This window comes from Neopelma chrysocephalum, unplaced genomic scaffold (assembly GCF_003984885.1).
Source record: "Neopelma chrysocephalum unplaced genomic scaffold, ASM398488v2 Primary Assembly neopelma1_102, whole genome shotgun sequence".
Classification (NCBI taxonomy): domain Eukaryota; kingdom Metazoa; phylum Chordata; class Aves; order Passeriformes; family Pipridae; genus Neopelma; species Neopelma chrysocephalum.
Genome location: NW_020897765.1, coordinates 3,150,784 through 3,169,971, shown reverse-complemented (window position 1 = coordinate 3,169,971; position 19,188 = coordinate 3,150,784). Strand labels below are relative to the sequence as shown.

The following is a 19,188-nucleotide window of genomic DNA, read 5'->3' as shown; positions in this document are numbered from 1 at the left end:
GTTTGTTTTAAATGTTAGCTATATACAAAATAATATTTTTATAAATTTTCAAAATTTTTACCAGGCAGATTTAATTTATAATTAAGAAAAGCATTTATAACTTACTTTAATTAAAGAAAATAGATTGAACTTGGGAGTGGAGTTTTGGTAGACCATGGCAATCCTGATGTTTTACAAAATGCCATCCAGAGCACAGTTTTCCTATTGTATCTGAAACCAAACAAATGTGAACTAATACATAATATGAGCTAAAAGCAAGAGAAGATTTTTATGTTCTTTGAGGTATATCCTCATCTCATGCATGGTTCTGATCTAAAATGATTTTGCTGATTTCAGGGTATGATTTTGAATTGAAAACATAAAACAGACCTCAACAAGACCCCTGGTTAACCTTACCCCTAATTTAGCCTCTACCATAAATTGGACACATCTTTGCTGCCCTCAGTGAATACTGCACACTCTAAAATAACTGGTATGAAAGTCAGGAATAATAATAATAATAACAATCATCATCATCCACAATTCAATAAAGCATTTAAGCATTTGCCTAAATATTTAATTTAGTGGGGGATTATTTGCATGCATAAGCTCATTTATATGATTGGGATCATAAGGCTAAACTGATCAGTGCTACAAAAGCCTGAAAATAATTTAACACTCACGACCAGATTCATAACAAGTAACACATTCAAGAATTATTGAGTTTAAGAGGGGATTTCAGGCTACAGAACAAAGTTGGATAGAAAAATATTAGAAACATACGTATCATGAACCAGACAGGTATAGAAAATTAAACTGGGTCAGAAGTGCTCACAAATGTCCTATACATGCAATCTTTCCCGCAACATAAACAAGCAACCAGAGGACTGTCAAAAGTATTGGAACTGGGGTTGATTTCCACTGTCTCAGAACAAGCACAGAAAAACCAGCCCAGGACTATGCAAGGACAAAAGCACGTGTCTAAGCAGAACTGACTGCAGCTTAAGTCATTTTTGCTGTCTAAATCCCCCCTAGGCACTGTGAGGAAAGGGTCAGGAGTAACAGAAAGAAAAAAATTTGCAAATGAATATAATCATATCCTTTAACACAGCCCGGATAAGGGAAACGGGGAAGTTCACTCAAAGAGTCAGAAAAAGGTTGTAGGTGAAATAGGAGTGAAGACTTTATTAAGATGGCTTCCCTCTTATATAGGGGAAGCTGGGGAACTTTCTGGAATATTACAAATAGGAGGAGGGGTTTACCAAGGAAAGGATATGATTGGATATGGACAAAAGGGGAGGAATTACGATTGCATATTAACAAGAGGGGAGGAGTAACAACCTTGTAAGGGAATGAACAAGGGATAAAAGAGGGTAGGTTCTTTACAAACATTACAAAACAAAACCTGACAACCCTGCTTTAACATTAAACTCTAACTTAGTTTGTAACGTCCCTTATTGGAAGGCAAAGTCCATAATCCTAGACAAAGTCTTCTTCCTCTGTCGATTCTTTCAAAGCTGCAATCCATCTCCAGTACTGTTCTTTTTCTTTTCATTCATCATCCACATTCTTTTCTTTTTTTTTTCTCAGAGCAAGTACAAACTAAAAATACAAAGTAATTCTTATATGCAAATTCTATATGACAAACCAAATTCTAACACCTTTATGAGCTACTATTCTTAACTATCTGCTAAAATACAGTACCAAAGTAGGAAAAAATGCAAAATATAGAGCAAATCTAATTTGTTGAAAATCAATCTACTATAATTTAAATGTCTATAATCAACTATCTAAAGGCAACTTTCATAAGCCTTTTGAAGTAGCATAAATGAAACTAATTTTTATTAACTAACATATTTGTAAAGCACATGAAACCTCCATCTTTTCTATCCCATGTACCTATCTTTGAAAGAGTTATGACATAATTGTGAATACAAACAGGGTAAAAGATCACTAGGTTATTACTTTCGCTGCATCAAAACCCATTTCTATTGTTTTATGTTTAGATTATGTTCAGTGTACCAAATACATTTTTCTAGCAGCATGATAGAATTTAATAACACTAGTGGTATGAAATAATGTCAGGAATGTTCTATTGTATGAAGTGTTTTAATTATGACTTTTTTAATAAAGTCAATATGAAAACCAAAAATTTATAATCTAGAAAAGGTCTATATTAGACAGAACTTTGAGCTCTTTTTTCTGTAATGGTTTCACAAGGAACAAGGTAGTAAAATAAGGCTAGTATTCTGTTTATCTGAATGCATTAGAGGCTAATTGGTTTTGGTACAAAATGCTATTAATATTCACAATGCAGGTACCTTAGAAACTGAGCATGTTTCAGCAAAGTCCTTGTGCTGTAAAACGCTGCCTGGTATTGCAGAATACACATACTTCTATGACTAGTAGATTAGAAGTCACAAAATTATGCCAAAATCCAGGTACTCCCTTACAACGTCATGCCTTAATGTGGCAGTAAAATTTGACATCTGAGGTGGGAGAACAATGTTTGCATCATTTCAAAAAACAAGCTAAAAGCCACTCATAACTTTTGTGCTTGATCTGCTCTGCTTCAGAGCAAACCTCCTATCTTTACAGAAGTGGTGACATTAATTTGTCTTTCCTTGTCTCTAACAATCATATTATATTCTTTACTCAGCTGGTGCTAACTGACTTTGAAAAGATTAAATGTATAGAGTTAAATTCTAGAGATTTTTTTCATTTCTCTGCACAAAAAAAGTACAGGAATCCATCACATTACTTCCATGGGCAACACTAGTATACAAATGGATGGTAAAAAGAATACAACATTAGCCTAGCCAGCTGCTTAGAATTCAGTTTTCCCGTATAGTTCTGAATTCTCTGCTGGTAAAACTCAGTTGCAATGATTTTTGTAGGAAGAAGGAGGGACTTTAGTGTGTGAGACAAATTTGTTTATATACATGATCACAGAAAGCTTTTTCCAGTATTTTCTTCCAGCAATGCAAGTAAGCATTTCTTTTTTTTGTCAACTGTCTGAATTAGTTAAAGTCTGAAATTTTAAGAACATGTTTTTAATTTAGTTGTACCCTGGAAACTTACTTTTATCTAGTATCTTCTTTGATTTAATTCACTATCACATCAAACTAAGCTATAGAACCAGAGTGATGATACATTATATCAGTAAAAATCTTTGTTGTTACTTCATGAAAATCTTCTTCTTACTCTGCTGAAGGTTCAGACCTTACCCTTCATTATAGCTTTCCATGAATTGTGCTCCCTGTTGGTCAAAACTTACATAGTCTTTGATTTTTCTTCACCCATTCAGAATACAAATAGAGGAAGATTGTAACTTGAGGGTTATTTTAATGCTTTCCAGATACAGGGTGAAAGACAATATTTATTAATACTTTAGTATTAACCTTTCTGTGCGTACATGCCAAAAGAAGTAATAGGATCAAAATAAATGCTGAACTTGAGCTTTAGAAGCAAAATGCTGCAGCAACAGCAATGGAGTTAATATGAGACAAAACGTTTTTAATACTGTGTTCTGCACTTATGAGCTGTGTTTTTATAGAACTTGGATTGGGCTTTTTAAAAAAGTTTAGTAAGCAAAATCAGCTGCAGTCGTAGCAGCCCTTATGTATATCTCAAAGGCAATATGAAAGACTTCTGAAAGAAGAGAATCAATAAATATTCTTTTTTTCTTCTGTAGGATCAGCTGATCCACACCCTCCAACTTGCAGCAGTGACAAGTTCACCTGCGCGTATGTGGAGCAGTGTTTGTCCCTCGCTGCAAGATGCAATGGAGTTGAAGATTGTATGGATGGAAGTGATGAAATGAATTGTCCCATGGAGAGGCCTACCACCGTGATTCCAGGCTCCTGCAAGGAAACGGAGTTCCTGTGTCCCTCCACAGGTTGTATCCCATCCCTCCTGAAATGCGATGGTGTGCCTGACTGCCGCCTTAATGAAGATGAAATTGGCTGCCGTAAGTTACTTTCATTGCTATAGTTGTGGCAATGCTAACTTGCCTAAATCAGTGATGTTTTAGGAAGGAAAAAGAGCAATATAATGAAGTATAACGTAAAATTCACCATTCTCTCATCAAAAAAATACTATGTATCACCTATAATGCTGCAGAGACACTTTACATTTCCAAATAGTTTCGCTTATGCATTCTTATTCCCTGCTTATCAACTTTTGTAAATGCTTAAAAATGTCTGTTGCATTTCTGTTAATAATTGCAAGCATTTCTATTTTTTTTCCATAGATCAGTAAGCTGCATTTGCATTAGCTCTGTAATCTCTGATTCCGATATGACAGATAGACTTTAGCAGTTCTATAATTCAGTAACATTCAAGACAGTCCTGACCTTTCAAGGGTTTTTAAATCAAGTCTGTTCATGCAGTAGCAGCGATCTCTGCCCCAAGCAAGGAAAAAGGCTCACAAACAAAACACAAGGACAACAGGCTTTGAACCCTGAGTGTCTGCCTATTTCAAAATATTTCATTATTGGTATATGAACTGAGGCCTATGCATTCTAGGAATTTCAAAATAGTTAGCTACATTAAAAAAAAAGAGGATTTTTGCATATAAAAATTTTTCTTCCTAAACTTTTCATCTTGTAAAAGTTTTTCTAACATTATATTTCATAGTTATCAGAACAAAAAAAAAGGTTACAATCAGTTTGCAGAGGATTAGAAATTTGAGTTCATTAGATTTTGTATCAAAACTACTGAATATAAATGTAGGCCATTGCACATGCTATTTATTTTAGCAAATTAGTGTGGCAGACTATTTGTGTATGTATTTTGTTTAGAAGTGAGCTCTGTGGTCTTGTTGGCAAAAGACATGATTTTGGAGGTATCTCTTATCTTAAATTCTACATAACCTGAAGGCATGTAGAAATTTTATATATTCCTTTCTTGAAATAACCCTCTCATCATTAATCTTCCTTTGAGTTGTTTCCTCTTCAATCTGTCCTCTATTAGACCTCCATCCTGTGTCCTACTACATGCACATCCCAGCTCCACACCACAGGAGTTAATGCAGAATCTCAAAATCTGAAAGCCACAAGATTTCTATAATTATCAGTATCCCCCAAAGAATTGAAATGTTGGGGGGTTGGGGGATTTGGGGGGTTTGTTTGTTTGTTTGTTTGTTGGGGGGGTTGTTTTTTTTGTTTTGTGGTTTGTTCTGTTTTGTTTAATTTATTTTATTGCTTTGACTTCTAAATAATGCCTAGAGATTGAGTGGAAATTAAATCCTGGTCTAGTCAAAGAACAAAAATTCTCCATGGATGTTGCACATCTTTGGGGTTCTCAGTGGGGTGGAAACTTATTCAAGTCTGTAATCACATTGTTACTCCAAAATTCAGTTCATGGTATAGAAACATGTAAGTATTGGCATTATAAGATAGAAATACAGAAGCAGCGATTTGTGTTTCTTCTATGAAGAAGATACTGGTTGCAGGCAAAGCAAAAAGAAAGTGGTTAGTGCTATTTTGGAATGGAATCAGTGGAAAGCTGATTACTGTCACAGCTGGTGCTCAGATCAAACTGTGTATGCCATGAGAGCACAGCATTTAATCTCTAGCTTTTTACTTTAAACATGTGAAAAGTCATAGAAGTTTGTCAACAGAGAAAGGTCAGAAAGAAAAAGTAAATATCTCAAAAAACTTATTTATTGTATTGAAATTTATGCATAATTTAAAAAATTGATTGTTTTGCTAGTAACTCCAGCGTATGTGTACTGTAATAATAGCACAGATTGAGAGTGTTTTTTAATTTTTTTAGATTTTAGACTAAAAATTTTTTTTTCCTTGATGCAGATCCAATCTACCTGGTAATTTTAGAAAACTTCAATTTAGGAATTACTGACACCTTCCATTTTGTGTCCCATAGTAATTTCATTCATTTAAGTTTAACAAGAGGTGGTCAAAAATGTTCTGGGTTCTGAATTCAGGGATTCATCAGGGAAAGTTTTCTTCTGGGATAAAGACTAGTTGTCAAAATGCATCTTGCAGAGATCAAGCATAAAGCTCCAAAGAAAGCCAGGACAAAGCAAAACAAACAAACAAAAAACATTAGTCAGATCCCTACTAAAACCACAGTTTCTACCACAGAAATACTTTTCTTCCTGACTTAGAGATTTATGCAGACAGAATTTCCTGTGGACTTCACACAGCAGTTAGGTTGTACAGTATTGTGCTAATACTGTTTTATATCAACTAATATAGTGGATTTTATTATTAGTTGCATTTAAAAAGAAAATCATGTAACTGTTTTCCAGTTATAGATGTTCTACTTGGCCATCCCTTTTCTTACTGTCAATTTTAGTGAAGGGTACATTATCTCACCTATTTAGTCTAAAACAAACATATTAGCACCAATGGGATGTATACATTACTTTTTTACAGACCCCGGCACCATCTCATTGAGTGCTCATACCAATGAATAAAAAGTGATTTCTGAGTTTTCTGTAGTGAACAAAAATCTTGTGATCCTGGTAGGATTTAAATACCTAGGAAATACTAAAAATTATATTCTTTCAAACAGACTCTCTACAGATTTATTTGGACATGCAAAATTAAATATAGACAAAAATCTGATAATTTCACTTTCATGTCTGCATTGTTTTCAGTGCCTCCATGTGCTCTTAACATTCTTTGCCTCAGCACTGATAACTTAATATCATTGTCTTGAATTGCAAAGTATTTTGCAGTTAGATCCATTTGTATGACTGTTCCCTCCATAACGTGTTAAAAAATTATGTGTTAAAAAATTAATTCCATCATTTTAAAACTGGTTGATGAATGAAAGTTGATTATGTTTTGTTATATCTTTTTATGGGTTTTCTTTGGGGTTTGCAGCCTACGGTCTCAACACTTTAAGTTAATATGCCCTCCTCTTCTTCACAAATATTATATGGGAAAATTCAGTTTCTCTACCATCTGTGCTCTGTATTTGTTTACTTGTTTAGCAATTCAATAGTAAAGTTATATGCCTTTGAAGATGAAAGCTTGTAGAGGTCACACAGATGCAAGTTTATAGCCTACAGTATGAATCAAGTTTTTTCTGCTAGTTTTTTAACAGTGAGAAAGAGAAATACAGCTGATAATAACCTCCATGTTACTTTCTGTTTCAGCCATTAAAGATTGTTTCAATGGTTCTTTGTTGTGTGCATCAACTAATCAATGTATAGCAGTCTCCCAACGTTGTGATGGAATTGCAGACTGCATTGATTTCAGCCTTGATGAGTCCAGCTGTTCAGGTACTTAGTTTTTCTTAAAAATTTAATTTGAAATAATATTTTCTACTGAATCTTTAGGCAGTCCTCTAACTTGACTGAGTTTCCTCTTCTAAAACTTTATCAAATTATATCAGGCATGAGCTTTCCGGATGAAAGTATGACACAGATGAAAGAGGGGAAAAAAGATGAAAAATAATATGCTTAACATCTTCACAAGAGATGTTTCTTGAGGTATAAATGCATTGTTAAAAAGAACCAAACCTTACAACCCATTGTAGTACGCTACGAGGCACTCCCTTAATTTTAGCCAGTTGAGTAACCCACTTATTAACCCACATTTTTGAGTTAATAGGATTGTTTGGGGTTTGTTTGTTTGTTTGTTTCAAGTGTATTGCAAATCCATGTTGGAAGATAAACCAAATAGCATTTGTTTTAGCGCAATGAACTTGCCACAATATTCAGGTTTGGTTTGCAATAGTTAAGTGGTGGAGAAAGATAAGTAGAGGACAATAATACATATTCAATCTGAATTGATTTTTATTAATAAAATCTAACAAAAACATAGATAATGATGTAAATAATTAAATCTAGGTTCAAAGCATCCCATTCAATGACACAAAGTTACTGCAGTTCTTTCCCAAGACAGTTACAAACACTGGGCTGGTTCTATGTTAACAGTACTCCCCTAGCTTTGCTGAAGATGCTTTAGAATTTAACTCTGTTTTTACAATTTTAAGAGTTATGTGATAAAGTTCACAATGTATGATATGTATTGCAAAAATATAATTCATTATAATATGTTAAATGTTTATTCATAAACTAAAAGTTTACAAACACTTATTGGTAGGACTCCCACTAGTTTATTTGGGAATGAAACTTGCCCACAAATATTGTGTTCACTATATATCACAGAATCATAGAATGGTTTGGGTTGGAAGTGATCTTAAAGATCATTTAATTTCAACCCCCCTGATTTGAGCAGGAACACATTCCACTAGACCAGGCTACCTATGTGAGAGAAGAAATCATACTTTAACATTAAAAACTTACTGATTTTACAACACAGAGAGAATTCATACTTGATAAACTTAATCTATAAAAAGCATTTTAAATTAATGGGAACATATTCAGAAATTATTTCAATGCAGAAGAATATGGAAAATAAATTAGTAGACTTGCATGACAGTAAATTACAAGTCTTCCACTTTTTATCAGAAGCTTTTTTATCAGAAAGCAGATCTTTTAAGTAAGTAATTTACTTTTCAAAATTTGTTCTTAAAACTGGAGGTGTCCATACTGAATAGCTCTGTTATCTGCCTCAATAAACAATTGGTATATATCCAAAACTCTTTAGGTCTACTTTGAATTTTAGCAATCATTTTCTTACTAAAGATTGAGGTGATTCTATTTTGATTTTGAGTTTTTTCTTGTTAGAGCAATGTAAAACTAAGCTTCAGTAAAACTAAATGTGATGATATGGAAATCCAAGCTAAGGACATCAAGAATTTTTCGTAGGATGTCACTGACTAATTAAATGCCTTTACTCTTTTAAAGCCTGATTTTTCTAGTTCTTTTGAGAATGTGTTTCTGAGTGTTGAAATTCTGAACATCTTTAATAAAAAAGTTGGTCATACAGGAGTGTCTGTTCATCACCTGTATATAAAAGCTATTAATAATAATGTAGATTTAGGTACTAATTAAGTATTAGTTCAGTTCATTTGGGTGTTATTTTATATATTCTTATTATTTGAAAATAGAGTCAGTTGTAAAAGCTCCATTTCTGGAGTCAGCTGAAGACTTGACTTGAGAAAAATTTGAAGCCTGTTCAACTGAAGCATCGAGATTTCTATTAGAGCAAGAGCACGCTATTGCTTATAATGTGCTCATGACTTCACACTTATATCACCCAGACCAGGTCTAAAAGAAGAAGTTTTGGAAGTATTAAGCACCAAAATGACAGATGTGAATATTCTGCCATTTTGAAAATTAGACAATGACAAACATAACAACAGAGGGAAATTATAATCTTTAATTTTATGTTTGCAGTTTGTCCTGAAGAATACTGCAAAAATGGAGGAAGATGCATCATCAAAGATGACATTCCATTATGCCAGTAAGTTTCATTGGTGATTGACTTGTGTTTGAGGTTGGATAAACATGATGTTGAAAGAGAAGTTTTGTTTCCCAGAGACTGAAATGACATTCAATAGAAGTGTATTTCTTAAATTGACTTTGTGTCTACACTATTTTTATTTACATTTAGTGAGTTAAACCACATTTCAAGAAGAATATTATTTTTCAGATAGAATTTTCTGTAGCTTTCATACGTCATGACATGAGACAACCTGCTGGCCTGACATTTTGTTTTCTGTGTCTCGTGTTTCACATCAACATTTAACAACACATGCTTCTGTGCATTATATGCAGCGGATGTTTTGTACCTCAGAGAAGATTTTACAGCAGGCCAAATACTCATCTTTACCTTTCTGGCATGTGTTTGGAAAAAGAAAGTAATGTTTTTCCACTTATTCCAAAAAAAAAGGTTTAAATATATGCTTGCATTTTTTCTGGAAATGCTCTGTGCTGAAAAAGAAATAATGTATACAATTCTGATGTAGAAAGTACAAGTCATTAGAAGGTGTCTCAGGCTATCTGAAGGGATTCATTTACACAAGCTATCACTCTGTTTCCTATTGGGAAATTACAGGAGACTTTTGAAGTGCAAAGAAAGAAATGGCATGCATTATCATGCTTTTGTCTTTCACATGCCTCAGTGGATCTTGCCAAAGAGTTTGCCAAATTAATAAAGAACTCACTGTTTTATCAGAGTATCTATCTTAGTCAAGACTAGACATTAAAGTTTGTCTCCTAGTTGCTAGAAAATGCACATTAATAAGCCTGCTTTGTCTTTCAAGACAGGTTTATCCTTTACTCGTTGAAGAAATGTAATAAATAACATACTCAGAAAATATAGGCACTTTCATACAGGGTACTTCGATTTGGCTTTCAGAAAGCACTGTTAATTACCTGTAGCTTTTCCAAAGAATCTCCTCTATTATAGAACAGAGAATGGTCTCCACAAGAAGCTTGGAATTTCATTAAGGTGGCCGTTTCAAAACTTCTTGGAACCCATAAAGAGAGAAAAGGGACAAAAACAATAGAGAAATATTGCAGATGAAATAGAATGAAAAGTCAGCAGAAAAAAAAGGGATTTGGAATAGGGAGTTTACAGTTTGTAGATTAAGTCATTGGTCCAAGAGAAAACTGCTTGTAGGGACAAAGCACTGCAGGAGTAATTGAGATTTTAAGCATACAAGAGAATTATGAGATCTGAACTAATGTTCAGCCTTGCAAGAGAAAGGAAACCAAACTAGCAAGTCTTCTTTATACACAGAAATAAAAGACAGTTGAAATAAAAACAGTAAATTAAACTAGTAAATAAGGTACTTTCCCTCAGCATTCAGTAAGAAACATGATATTTAATTCTGATGCAATGCATAGGCAATCAGAGAAAAGGCACAGAAATTAAAATGACCTAACTGATGGGCTAACATAACTCCAAGAGCCATATGTGCTTGTGTTGGGGAAATATGTCATCTCTATTCAAGAATACCTAAAAAGCAGTGCATGGTGTAATAGTCAGAGGCTTCCTGAAAACTCTGCCAGCAAGGGAAGTGACTGGAGAGTAGCAAATGGAGAAGAAAAAGGATAACCAGATCAACAGTCTGATATCTATACCATTCAAGGCTTTATAATTACTCATACATATAATAACAACAGGAGAGGTAACCATTTCTGAGATAAACTTCAGCATGATTTTTTTGAAATCCCACTTGTCAACACCATGAAAAAGAAAAAAAAAAATAAAATGTATGTAAAATAAAAAATGTAGAAGTATACCAGTTTTCATTTCCTAGGGAAATTTTCATTTTCACATATGTTCACTAATGTAGCTTAAATATGTAAGGTAAATACTTAGGGCCTCAACCTGGCTTTCTTCCAGTAGTAAGTAACTAAGGTTGGAAGGTGAGTAGTGGGTGAAAGGCGAGCTTTGACATCCCTTTATGAAGAGATATCTGGAGACCAGGTGGAAAAAGGAACACTGGATACAAGTCTAGATAAAGTTTCAGTTTATATTGGAGTGAGTAACAGAGTTGGTGTGTCAGATTACTGTAATTTCTGTTCATGCTACTGAGAAAAGTTTCTCTTAGCTGGTGCATAATGATTGCACTAATATCAGTGAGAGGTCATAGTATTTGAGAATGTAACTGATTGATATACTCATGGGTGTTCTCAGTGAGAGTTTGTGAATAAATGCAGAGAAAGGATGCTTTGTGGGTGATGGTTAGCTTCCTACTTTAATGAAACAGCTTGTTATCCTGGTCCTCCTTGATATCTGAATTTTTGAGTTAGGTTTGAAAGCCACTTGCATTTGCTTCTCCTATTTGGCCAGAAGGCTACTTGGGATGCACATCAAACATGGTTATCTTGGTTTTACTATTTCATGGGTATTTTCTTCATTGGCCAGACTAGATGGGGCTTTAGTCTGAAATTCTATGGCCACTCTCATTTGACAAAATGTGACTCCTTTGGTCCTGAGTGAGGTCCCTTCTGTAGTCGTGTAGCCAAGTGTCTGGTGCTGGCAATCAGCTACTGTGATTGCACATGCAAATCATGATCATTTGAGCAATGATGACTAGAATTTTTGCAATTTCAATCCTCTGATTTCAAATCATTCCTTTGATTATATGTATGCTTTCCCCAACCGTTTGTCCAGTGTTTTTTTGTGTTTGTTTTATTTTTGTTTCAAAGTAGACCACAGACCTCTGGAAACATAGGAGAGGAATATAGATGAGAATAAACAAGTTGGGAAAAATGTGTTTGTAACACACTGAAATGGACTGGTGAGGCTTCAAAGACTCTACTAGTGCTGAAAAATAGAACCACTGAGAAAAAAAATATTTTACCAGACTGTTAATACTTAATTTTCATTCTCATCCAACTGAACAAGAATAATAGAAAACATGCACATTTAAAATGCACTAAACCTCACATATAATAAATATCAGATCATTGTCAAATCAGCAAACGGTTTGGGCTGGAAGGGATCTGTAAAGTTCATCTAGTTCAAACCCCCTGGAATGAGCAGGGACATTTTCAACTAAATCAGTTGCTCAGAACCCCATCTTGAATCTACCACATCTCTGGGGAACCTGTTCCAGCATTTCACTATGTTCATTGTAAAAAATGTCTTCCTTCTATCTAGTCTGAATCTCCTCTTCTTTACTTTAAAACCACTATCCCTGGTCCTACTGCTGCAGGCCTTGCTAAAAATAGAATGGAATAGTTTATGTTGGAAAAGACATAATACAATGCTTGACTTTTATTTTATACAAATATTTTCAATGTAATATACCAAATTGCAGAGCAGTTACACTGACTAGTAGTTAAGATTATAATACGAGTGATCTTATTAATGTTTGAATTATGAGAAGTTTCTATCCTTTAGCACAAAAAAAGTAATTACATTCACGGGCCTGTAATTAAACAGTCGTGTTAAAAATTAGAAATACATTTTCATTAAACAGTTTTAAAATTAATTGAATACATACCATCTAGCTGACTGAGCTCTGGAGATTAGAATTACAAGGAGTCATTATACACTATACATAGATAATTAATTTTAGTTGGTTTTGTTAGTTGATTTGGCCCAAAAAATAGAAACTTATTTTGTTTGTTTCCTTTATTTGATAAAAGCAAAGATTATTTTCCCTCTATGTTTAAGAAAAATAATTGATTTTACAGGGTAGTAATTAATTCAGAGGAGGGGAATTTTTGCTTATTCTTCTTAGAAAAGCTAAAAGTTTTATGGTTCTCTATTTTTTGCTTCTTTCCTTCTCACTTTTAAAATGAGCTTATTATTACAACAGAAAAGAACTATTTTAAATTGCAAATAAAGTATTTTATCCTCAATATTACAATAGCAAACAGTATTCTACAAAATAAATAAAAAAATAAAATAAAAAAAATTATTTTTTTGATAGTGAAGACGTTTTTTCAGAATATAATTTTGTCTTCAAAATACTGACTTCTGGTAAGCACAATAAATTTTGGAGAAGGAGCCCTGGAAAGTGGCATGCAGCTTTAAATAATGCCTTGGTAGACTGATACCTTTTCCATTTGAGTATCACATGTGGCGGGGAGACCCCCACTATAGCAGAAGGAATTCTACCTGAAAGTCAGTGTGGTTTCAGAGCCAACAGGAGCACCACAGACATGATATTTGTTCTCAGACAACTGCAAGAGAAGTGTAGGGAACAGAACAAAGGTCTCTATGTAACATTTGTTGAGCTCACCAAGGCTTTCGATACTGTGAGCAGAAAAGGTCTTTGGCAGATTTTGGAACATTTAGGTTGTCCTTCCAAGTTCCTTCAAATGATCATCTCTCTTCATGAGGATCAGCACGGCCAAATCAGATATGGCAACACACTTTCTGAGCCCTTTCTAATAAAGAATGGTGTGAAACAAGGCTGCGTTCTTGCTCCTACCCTATTCACAGTCTTTTTCAGCATGATGCTCCAAAGGGCCACAGCAGACCTTGATGATCAGGATGGTATCTACATTCGATATCGTACTGATGGAAGCCTATTCAACCTAAGGCGTCTGAAGGCCCACACCAAGACCTTAAACCATCTTGTCCGGGAGCTGCTTTACGCTGATGACGCCGCCCTTGTTGCTCACACAGAAGCAGCTCTGCAGCGTTTAACATCCTGCTTTGCAGATGCTGCTGAGCTCTTTGGGCTGGAAGTCAGTTTAAAGAAAACAGAAGTTCTCCATCAGCCTGCACCTCAGGAAGTCCCCCATCATCCCCACATCACCATTGGCCAATCAGAACTCAAATCAGTCCAGCAGTTCAATTACCTAGGCAGCCTCATCTCCTCAAATGGTAAGATTGACGGGGAGATAGACAACAGGTTAGTGAAGGCATATAGTGCTTTTGGAAAGCTCCATAAAAGAGTTTGGCGTAATAAACACTTGAAGAAAAGTACCAAGATCAGTGTTTACAGAGCCATAGTGCTGTCAACTCTCTTATGTGGTTCCGAATCATGGGTCATCTACCGCCACCACCTGCGTCTCCTAGAACACTTCCATCAATGCTGCCTCTGTACAATCCTAAACATCCACTGGTCAGATTATGTGACCAACACATCTGTTCTCGAACAGGCAGCAATCACAAGTATTGAGGCCATGCTACTGAGAACACAGCTGTGCTGGGCAGGGCACATCTCCAGGATGAAGGACCACTGCCTCCCTAAGATCCTGCTTTATGGTGAACTTGCCGCTGGCTGCCGCAAGAGAGGAGGCCCGAAGAAAAGATACAAGGACTCCCTGAAACAACAACTCAGCCTCGGGCATATTGATCACCATAACTGGTCTACTCTGGCCTCCAATTGGGAGGCCTGGAGACAGACCATCTATAACGCTGCTGATGCTTTTGAGAAAGCACGCAGGATCACTCTTGAGGAGAAAAGACAATGCAGAAAGAATCGAGCCTTGCAGAATATACCATCCAAGGAGTCTTTCTGCTGTGTCTTTTGCAACCGGACATGCCTTTCTCGTATTGGCCTTTTTAGCCACCAATGCGCTTGCAAGAAAAGTGGGTAGAGCTCTTCCCAAATCTTCATTCGCGAAGCCTAGCCATGATGATGATAGATGATCACATGTGGCAAAGGAGGGAAATTCTCATCCTTACTGGACAATATCTTCCAGTGAGAAATGTAGTTGTTTGGGTTTTTTCTAAATAAGTTTTACTTTGGATGTACTCTTACCCGTACTGTTTTACTGTTTTTTGGGGACCGATGGTGGTAGTTATCTTTAAAAACTAAAAGTGGGAGGTTATTTTAATATCAAGCAGGATGTCATGAAAATGGAGTGATAATGGTATTCCAAACTTACAAAATAAAATACTTGGAAGCCTCTTGACTGTAATTTGATGGAAATGCAAAGTCGAGAGACTGACAGTATAGAAACAATTCATAAGTAAAGTGAGTTTATAGTGGGAGAAGATGGCAGTTTCCATTTCAGTTGTTTGTCCTGCTGCTCTCAGAAATTCCCACTTTAGTTAAAGAGAGGATTGCTGACACAGTAGCTGCTGAAGCACAGCAGATTATTAACTGTTCAAACAAAGCAAAAAAATTTGTACTGATTTCACTTCTTTCCTAATAATTTCCTTTAGATTTATTGAACAAGTGGAAATAGGATAAAGCTATATCTAGCCTATATACCTACCCAAGAAAGTTGCGGTCATGAAAACCAAATCTACGTACAGGAGGAATGAAACAAGGATGTAGCCATGAATAAAAACAAAAGCCATGATGAGTAGTCAAAAAGATAAGACATTGAATCAAATGCTATGCTAAGATTTTGCCTTCTGGGAAACAAAGACATATATATATATAGCTACCATAGGAAATTTTTTTTACGTGTCTTTCCATTACCCAAGTGCCATCTGAAAAGTGATGCTGAGGTAAATAAAATAACAAATTCAGGTTGCCTGAGTTGGGTAAAATCGAATATGGGAAGACAGGTTAATATGTCTGCTCTCCAGAATAAATTAGACACAATTTACCCTGAAAGAAAAATACAGTATATTGACGGAAATGCATTTTAAAGATTTGCTTTCCTAAAGTTTCTATTTCATATATTATTTTTTTGTTTGCGCTTTATCCTTTCTTAATCAGAAAGGTTGCATGTAATCAAGGTACCTGATACAAAAATACTGTTGCTTTTGGGGTTTTCATGTTTCTAACTTCATAGCCTTCTCCAAAGGAAAATCTCATAGGGATTATTGTGCAGTGCAGTAGAGACTTAGATTCATAAATCTTAGCATTTTGTTCATTTTGTAATAGTTGGAATTATGCAACTTTTGCTTTTGATGGTGAGTGCCTACTCACAGGGTGTTCAGTGATCATTTCACAACACAAAAAAATGGGAAAAAAAATTCTAAAATCCACTGAATCCCTCATATATTAGAATTCAAGTGATCATATTCCTTCATGTAGAAAGAATATGTCAAATTTCTCTAATAAGTTTGGTTTTTTTCTCTTAGATTTTCCCCACTTGTACCAAACTACTTCAGTTTGGCCAAATCAGTTTTACCTAGTGAGAACTTTGCCATTGAGCAAAGTATCAATTATTTCTTTACAAATGGATTCATTGGCTATCATTTTGTATTTAGAAGCAGTTTACTTCGAGCTTTGCTCTTTTTCTTCCTCTTTGAAGATAGTAGTATAAACCTGAGGTCAGCTCTTTATCACACTGAAGCCAGCTGCTTCATGCAGTTTGCAACTCCTAGAAATGATGAAAAAATCCGAGTGACATTTATCTTGATCAAACCTAATTGAATACATAGAGCGATTTGCCACCTTCTCCAATGAGGCAGCAAAATCCTGTGAAGTTCTCTTGGGAATGATCTGAATCAGTTGATTGTTGAATCAAAAGATTCCGGGGGGAATCTACCTTTTTCTTTTTTTTTTATTATAAAACTAAAACAAGGTTGTCTCTATGTAAATGTTAAAGTTTGACTGTAATTGAAAGCCGGGTAATACAGTCAATTAAACAAATATGACTGAACAGACCCAAAGCTTGGTTCTACAACAAATGTTTCTGATCATGTTTTTCAGAATTCTTCAAATGTAGATCAGACTTTCTCATTTAACTCTTGGGTTTTGGTCTCTTTTTGTAGAGAAAACCAAGGCTCAGGATATCTTTAAAACTGGAAGCAAGCTAAGTAGCTTATAGTCTTTCTCTGTTTTCCTGAGGTGAAATATTACTGTAACAAACAGAAAAAGTCTCTCTTGAATGGCCCATTGCTAGAATCTGAAGAGCACTCACAATGAAAGTGCTTATTTTAAATATAGCCCACTGGTCATTTTGGAAAGCAACTGTGAACTAGGTATTTTCAAATTGTCTTTTAATGATATGTGGGGATGTTTTTGCCTGTTACTGGTAAAACATCAGTAAGGAATTTCTGGAACAGTTTCTAAATCTAAGAGCTTTATGAACAGTTTGTACAACCTTTTCTTGCAAAATTTTGGAGTTGAGAGGTGCTAACACTTAGCTCTGGGAATAAAACTAGCTGTGGATTTCATTATAAAAGCTGGGTTTAGTACTTTATCATCATCATTGCAACTTTCAAGATCAGAGGGAGAATTATATTTTGCATCTGAACAAAATAATTGATGTTTTAATATGAAGATACTATCATCTTATTGAGAAGGGCATAATTTAGTAGATACAATGAAAATTACTTGGATATATGAGAATAATAAAGCAAAAATATTTCTCCTCAGTTGTGTCAGCAATGCTTAAGATGCTGAAAGCATTTGACTTCTCTGATAAATATCCTATATTTCTCTTTTGATTTTCAATATACTCTTTTAAAAGACTCAAAGTGAAATGAGGTAACTACAAGGTGTAGGAAACTACTGCTGGATTTTTGTTATTACTAAGTGCAGTGCACTGTACCTCAGAATGACTTATAGAAAACCATAAGCATTATTACATTTAAAATTTAGGAGATGGGTTTGCATACAATGAGGAAAAGCTTAGGATCTGGAAAGTGTATGTGTAGGAGAGGATGCTTGTTGAGTGATAATATAAGAGATTTTTATATGGGAGAATGTTAATTAATGTTGGATGTTGGATGTTTGCCAAAGTATGGAGGGTTCCCTGAAGAGTTACTCCTACTAACACCAAATGCTCAAGAGTAGCAAACATACATAGAAAGCTTTAAAACACGAAATTTTTTTTATCTTTTGTTCTAAACAGGAAAGAATAGCAGTAAAATAATAAATACTTTTCAAAAGACAGAAGGAAGGGAACAACTGAGGAAGTATAAACAAAAGCATTGCAAAGATGCTTGTGCTACAGCCATTTCTTCTTCACATTCATGTGGCTGTCTTTTGTCCACAGAAATTTAAAAACATCTTTGGGTATATCTATTTATAGGCACATAAATTGCTCTACATTTTTTGGATTACATTAAATCAGACAATAATTTACACAGTCTGGGTGCAGATTTTCTTACTTAGCTGGAGTCTTCTTTCAGACTCAATCTTCTTGGGTTTAAATGAACGTCAGAGACAGCACTTGCTGCAAAAGCCAGTATTCTCATCCCCAAAAGTTACAGCTGCATGTTTGCGTATCAAAACTTAATTGAATGACAATTAGCTCTCCATTAAAGCCCTCTCTGTAGGAGGCACCTGGAGGCTGCTGGTTGGATACACCTAATACAGTACAAAATTTATCATAAAACTTGTAATGGTGACTTTTGGAAAACATATATATCATGAAGTGTGTTGATAGGAGTTTTGAATTACGACTACAATGAGAAATGCTGTGATGCAGATAAGTCTCTTCTGATGGCGGGAAAGATGAGGATGGTGGAGGTCTGTATTTGAGAATCTATGTTATTGTGTAAGTTGTGTAGAAAAGACATACATCTTGTATTCTGTCCTAACCACACCGTGGTATGTGGCCTCCTCAGTCTGACCCACTAGACACACTGATGATACAATGTCCTCAAGCTATCTTGCTCGTTTGAAATTTTCCCTCTTGTTCAGTCAATGTGAATTTAAGTCTCCAAGAATTATACCCTTTGTGCTGTTGCTAGGTGGCTAAGGGATTTCCCAAAAGAAGCAAATTCTACTAAATGAAGAACTTTTGAACTTTTCTTGCCAGCTTTTGCAGTGTTGACTGATCTGGAAAGCTCCACGCATTTTAATTTTAATCACACACACAAACATAGAGGATTTTTCTCAATGCCTGGAAGGATCTGTTCATGTTTGCTGTTGCTCTAATCAGCTACTAGGCTACATCTCTAAGCAGGAAGCAGTAACTGTGTGCTATTCCCACACAGACACTTGTATGCCCTTTAGGAAAAAAGTACACATACCTTTAAGCTAAAATAATTAT

At 35.0% G+C, this 19,188-nt stretch overlaps 1 protein-coding gene across 1 annotated transcript in view; it reads left to right on the top strand.

Moving 5' to 3' along the window:
• MALRD1 (MAM and LDL receptor class A domain containing 1) overlaps positions 1–19,188 on the top strand; it is a 248,160-nt gene that overhangs the window by 191,180 nt on the left and 37,792 nt on the right. Inside the window, exons 33-35 of the mRNA XM_027695630.1 lie at positions 3,674–3,949; positions 7,108–7,233; positions 9,259–9,325. Coding sequence (XP_027551431.1) covers positions 3,674–3,949; positions 7,108–7,233; positions 9,259–9,325 — 469 coding nt within the window. The remainder of the gene's footprint in view (positions 1–3,673; positions 3,950–7,107; positions 7,234–9,258; positions 9,326–19,188) is intronic.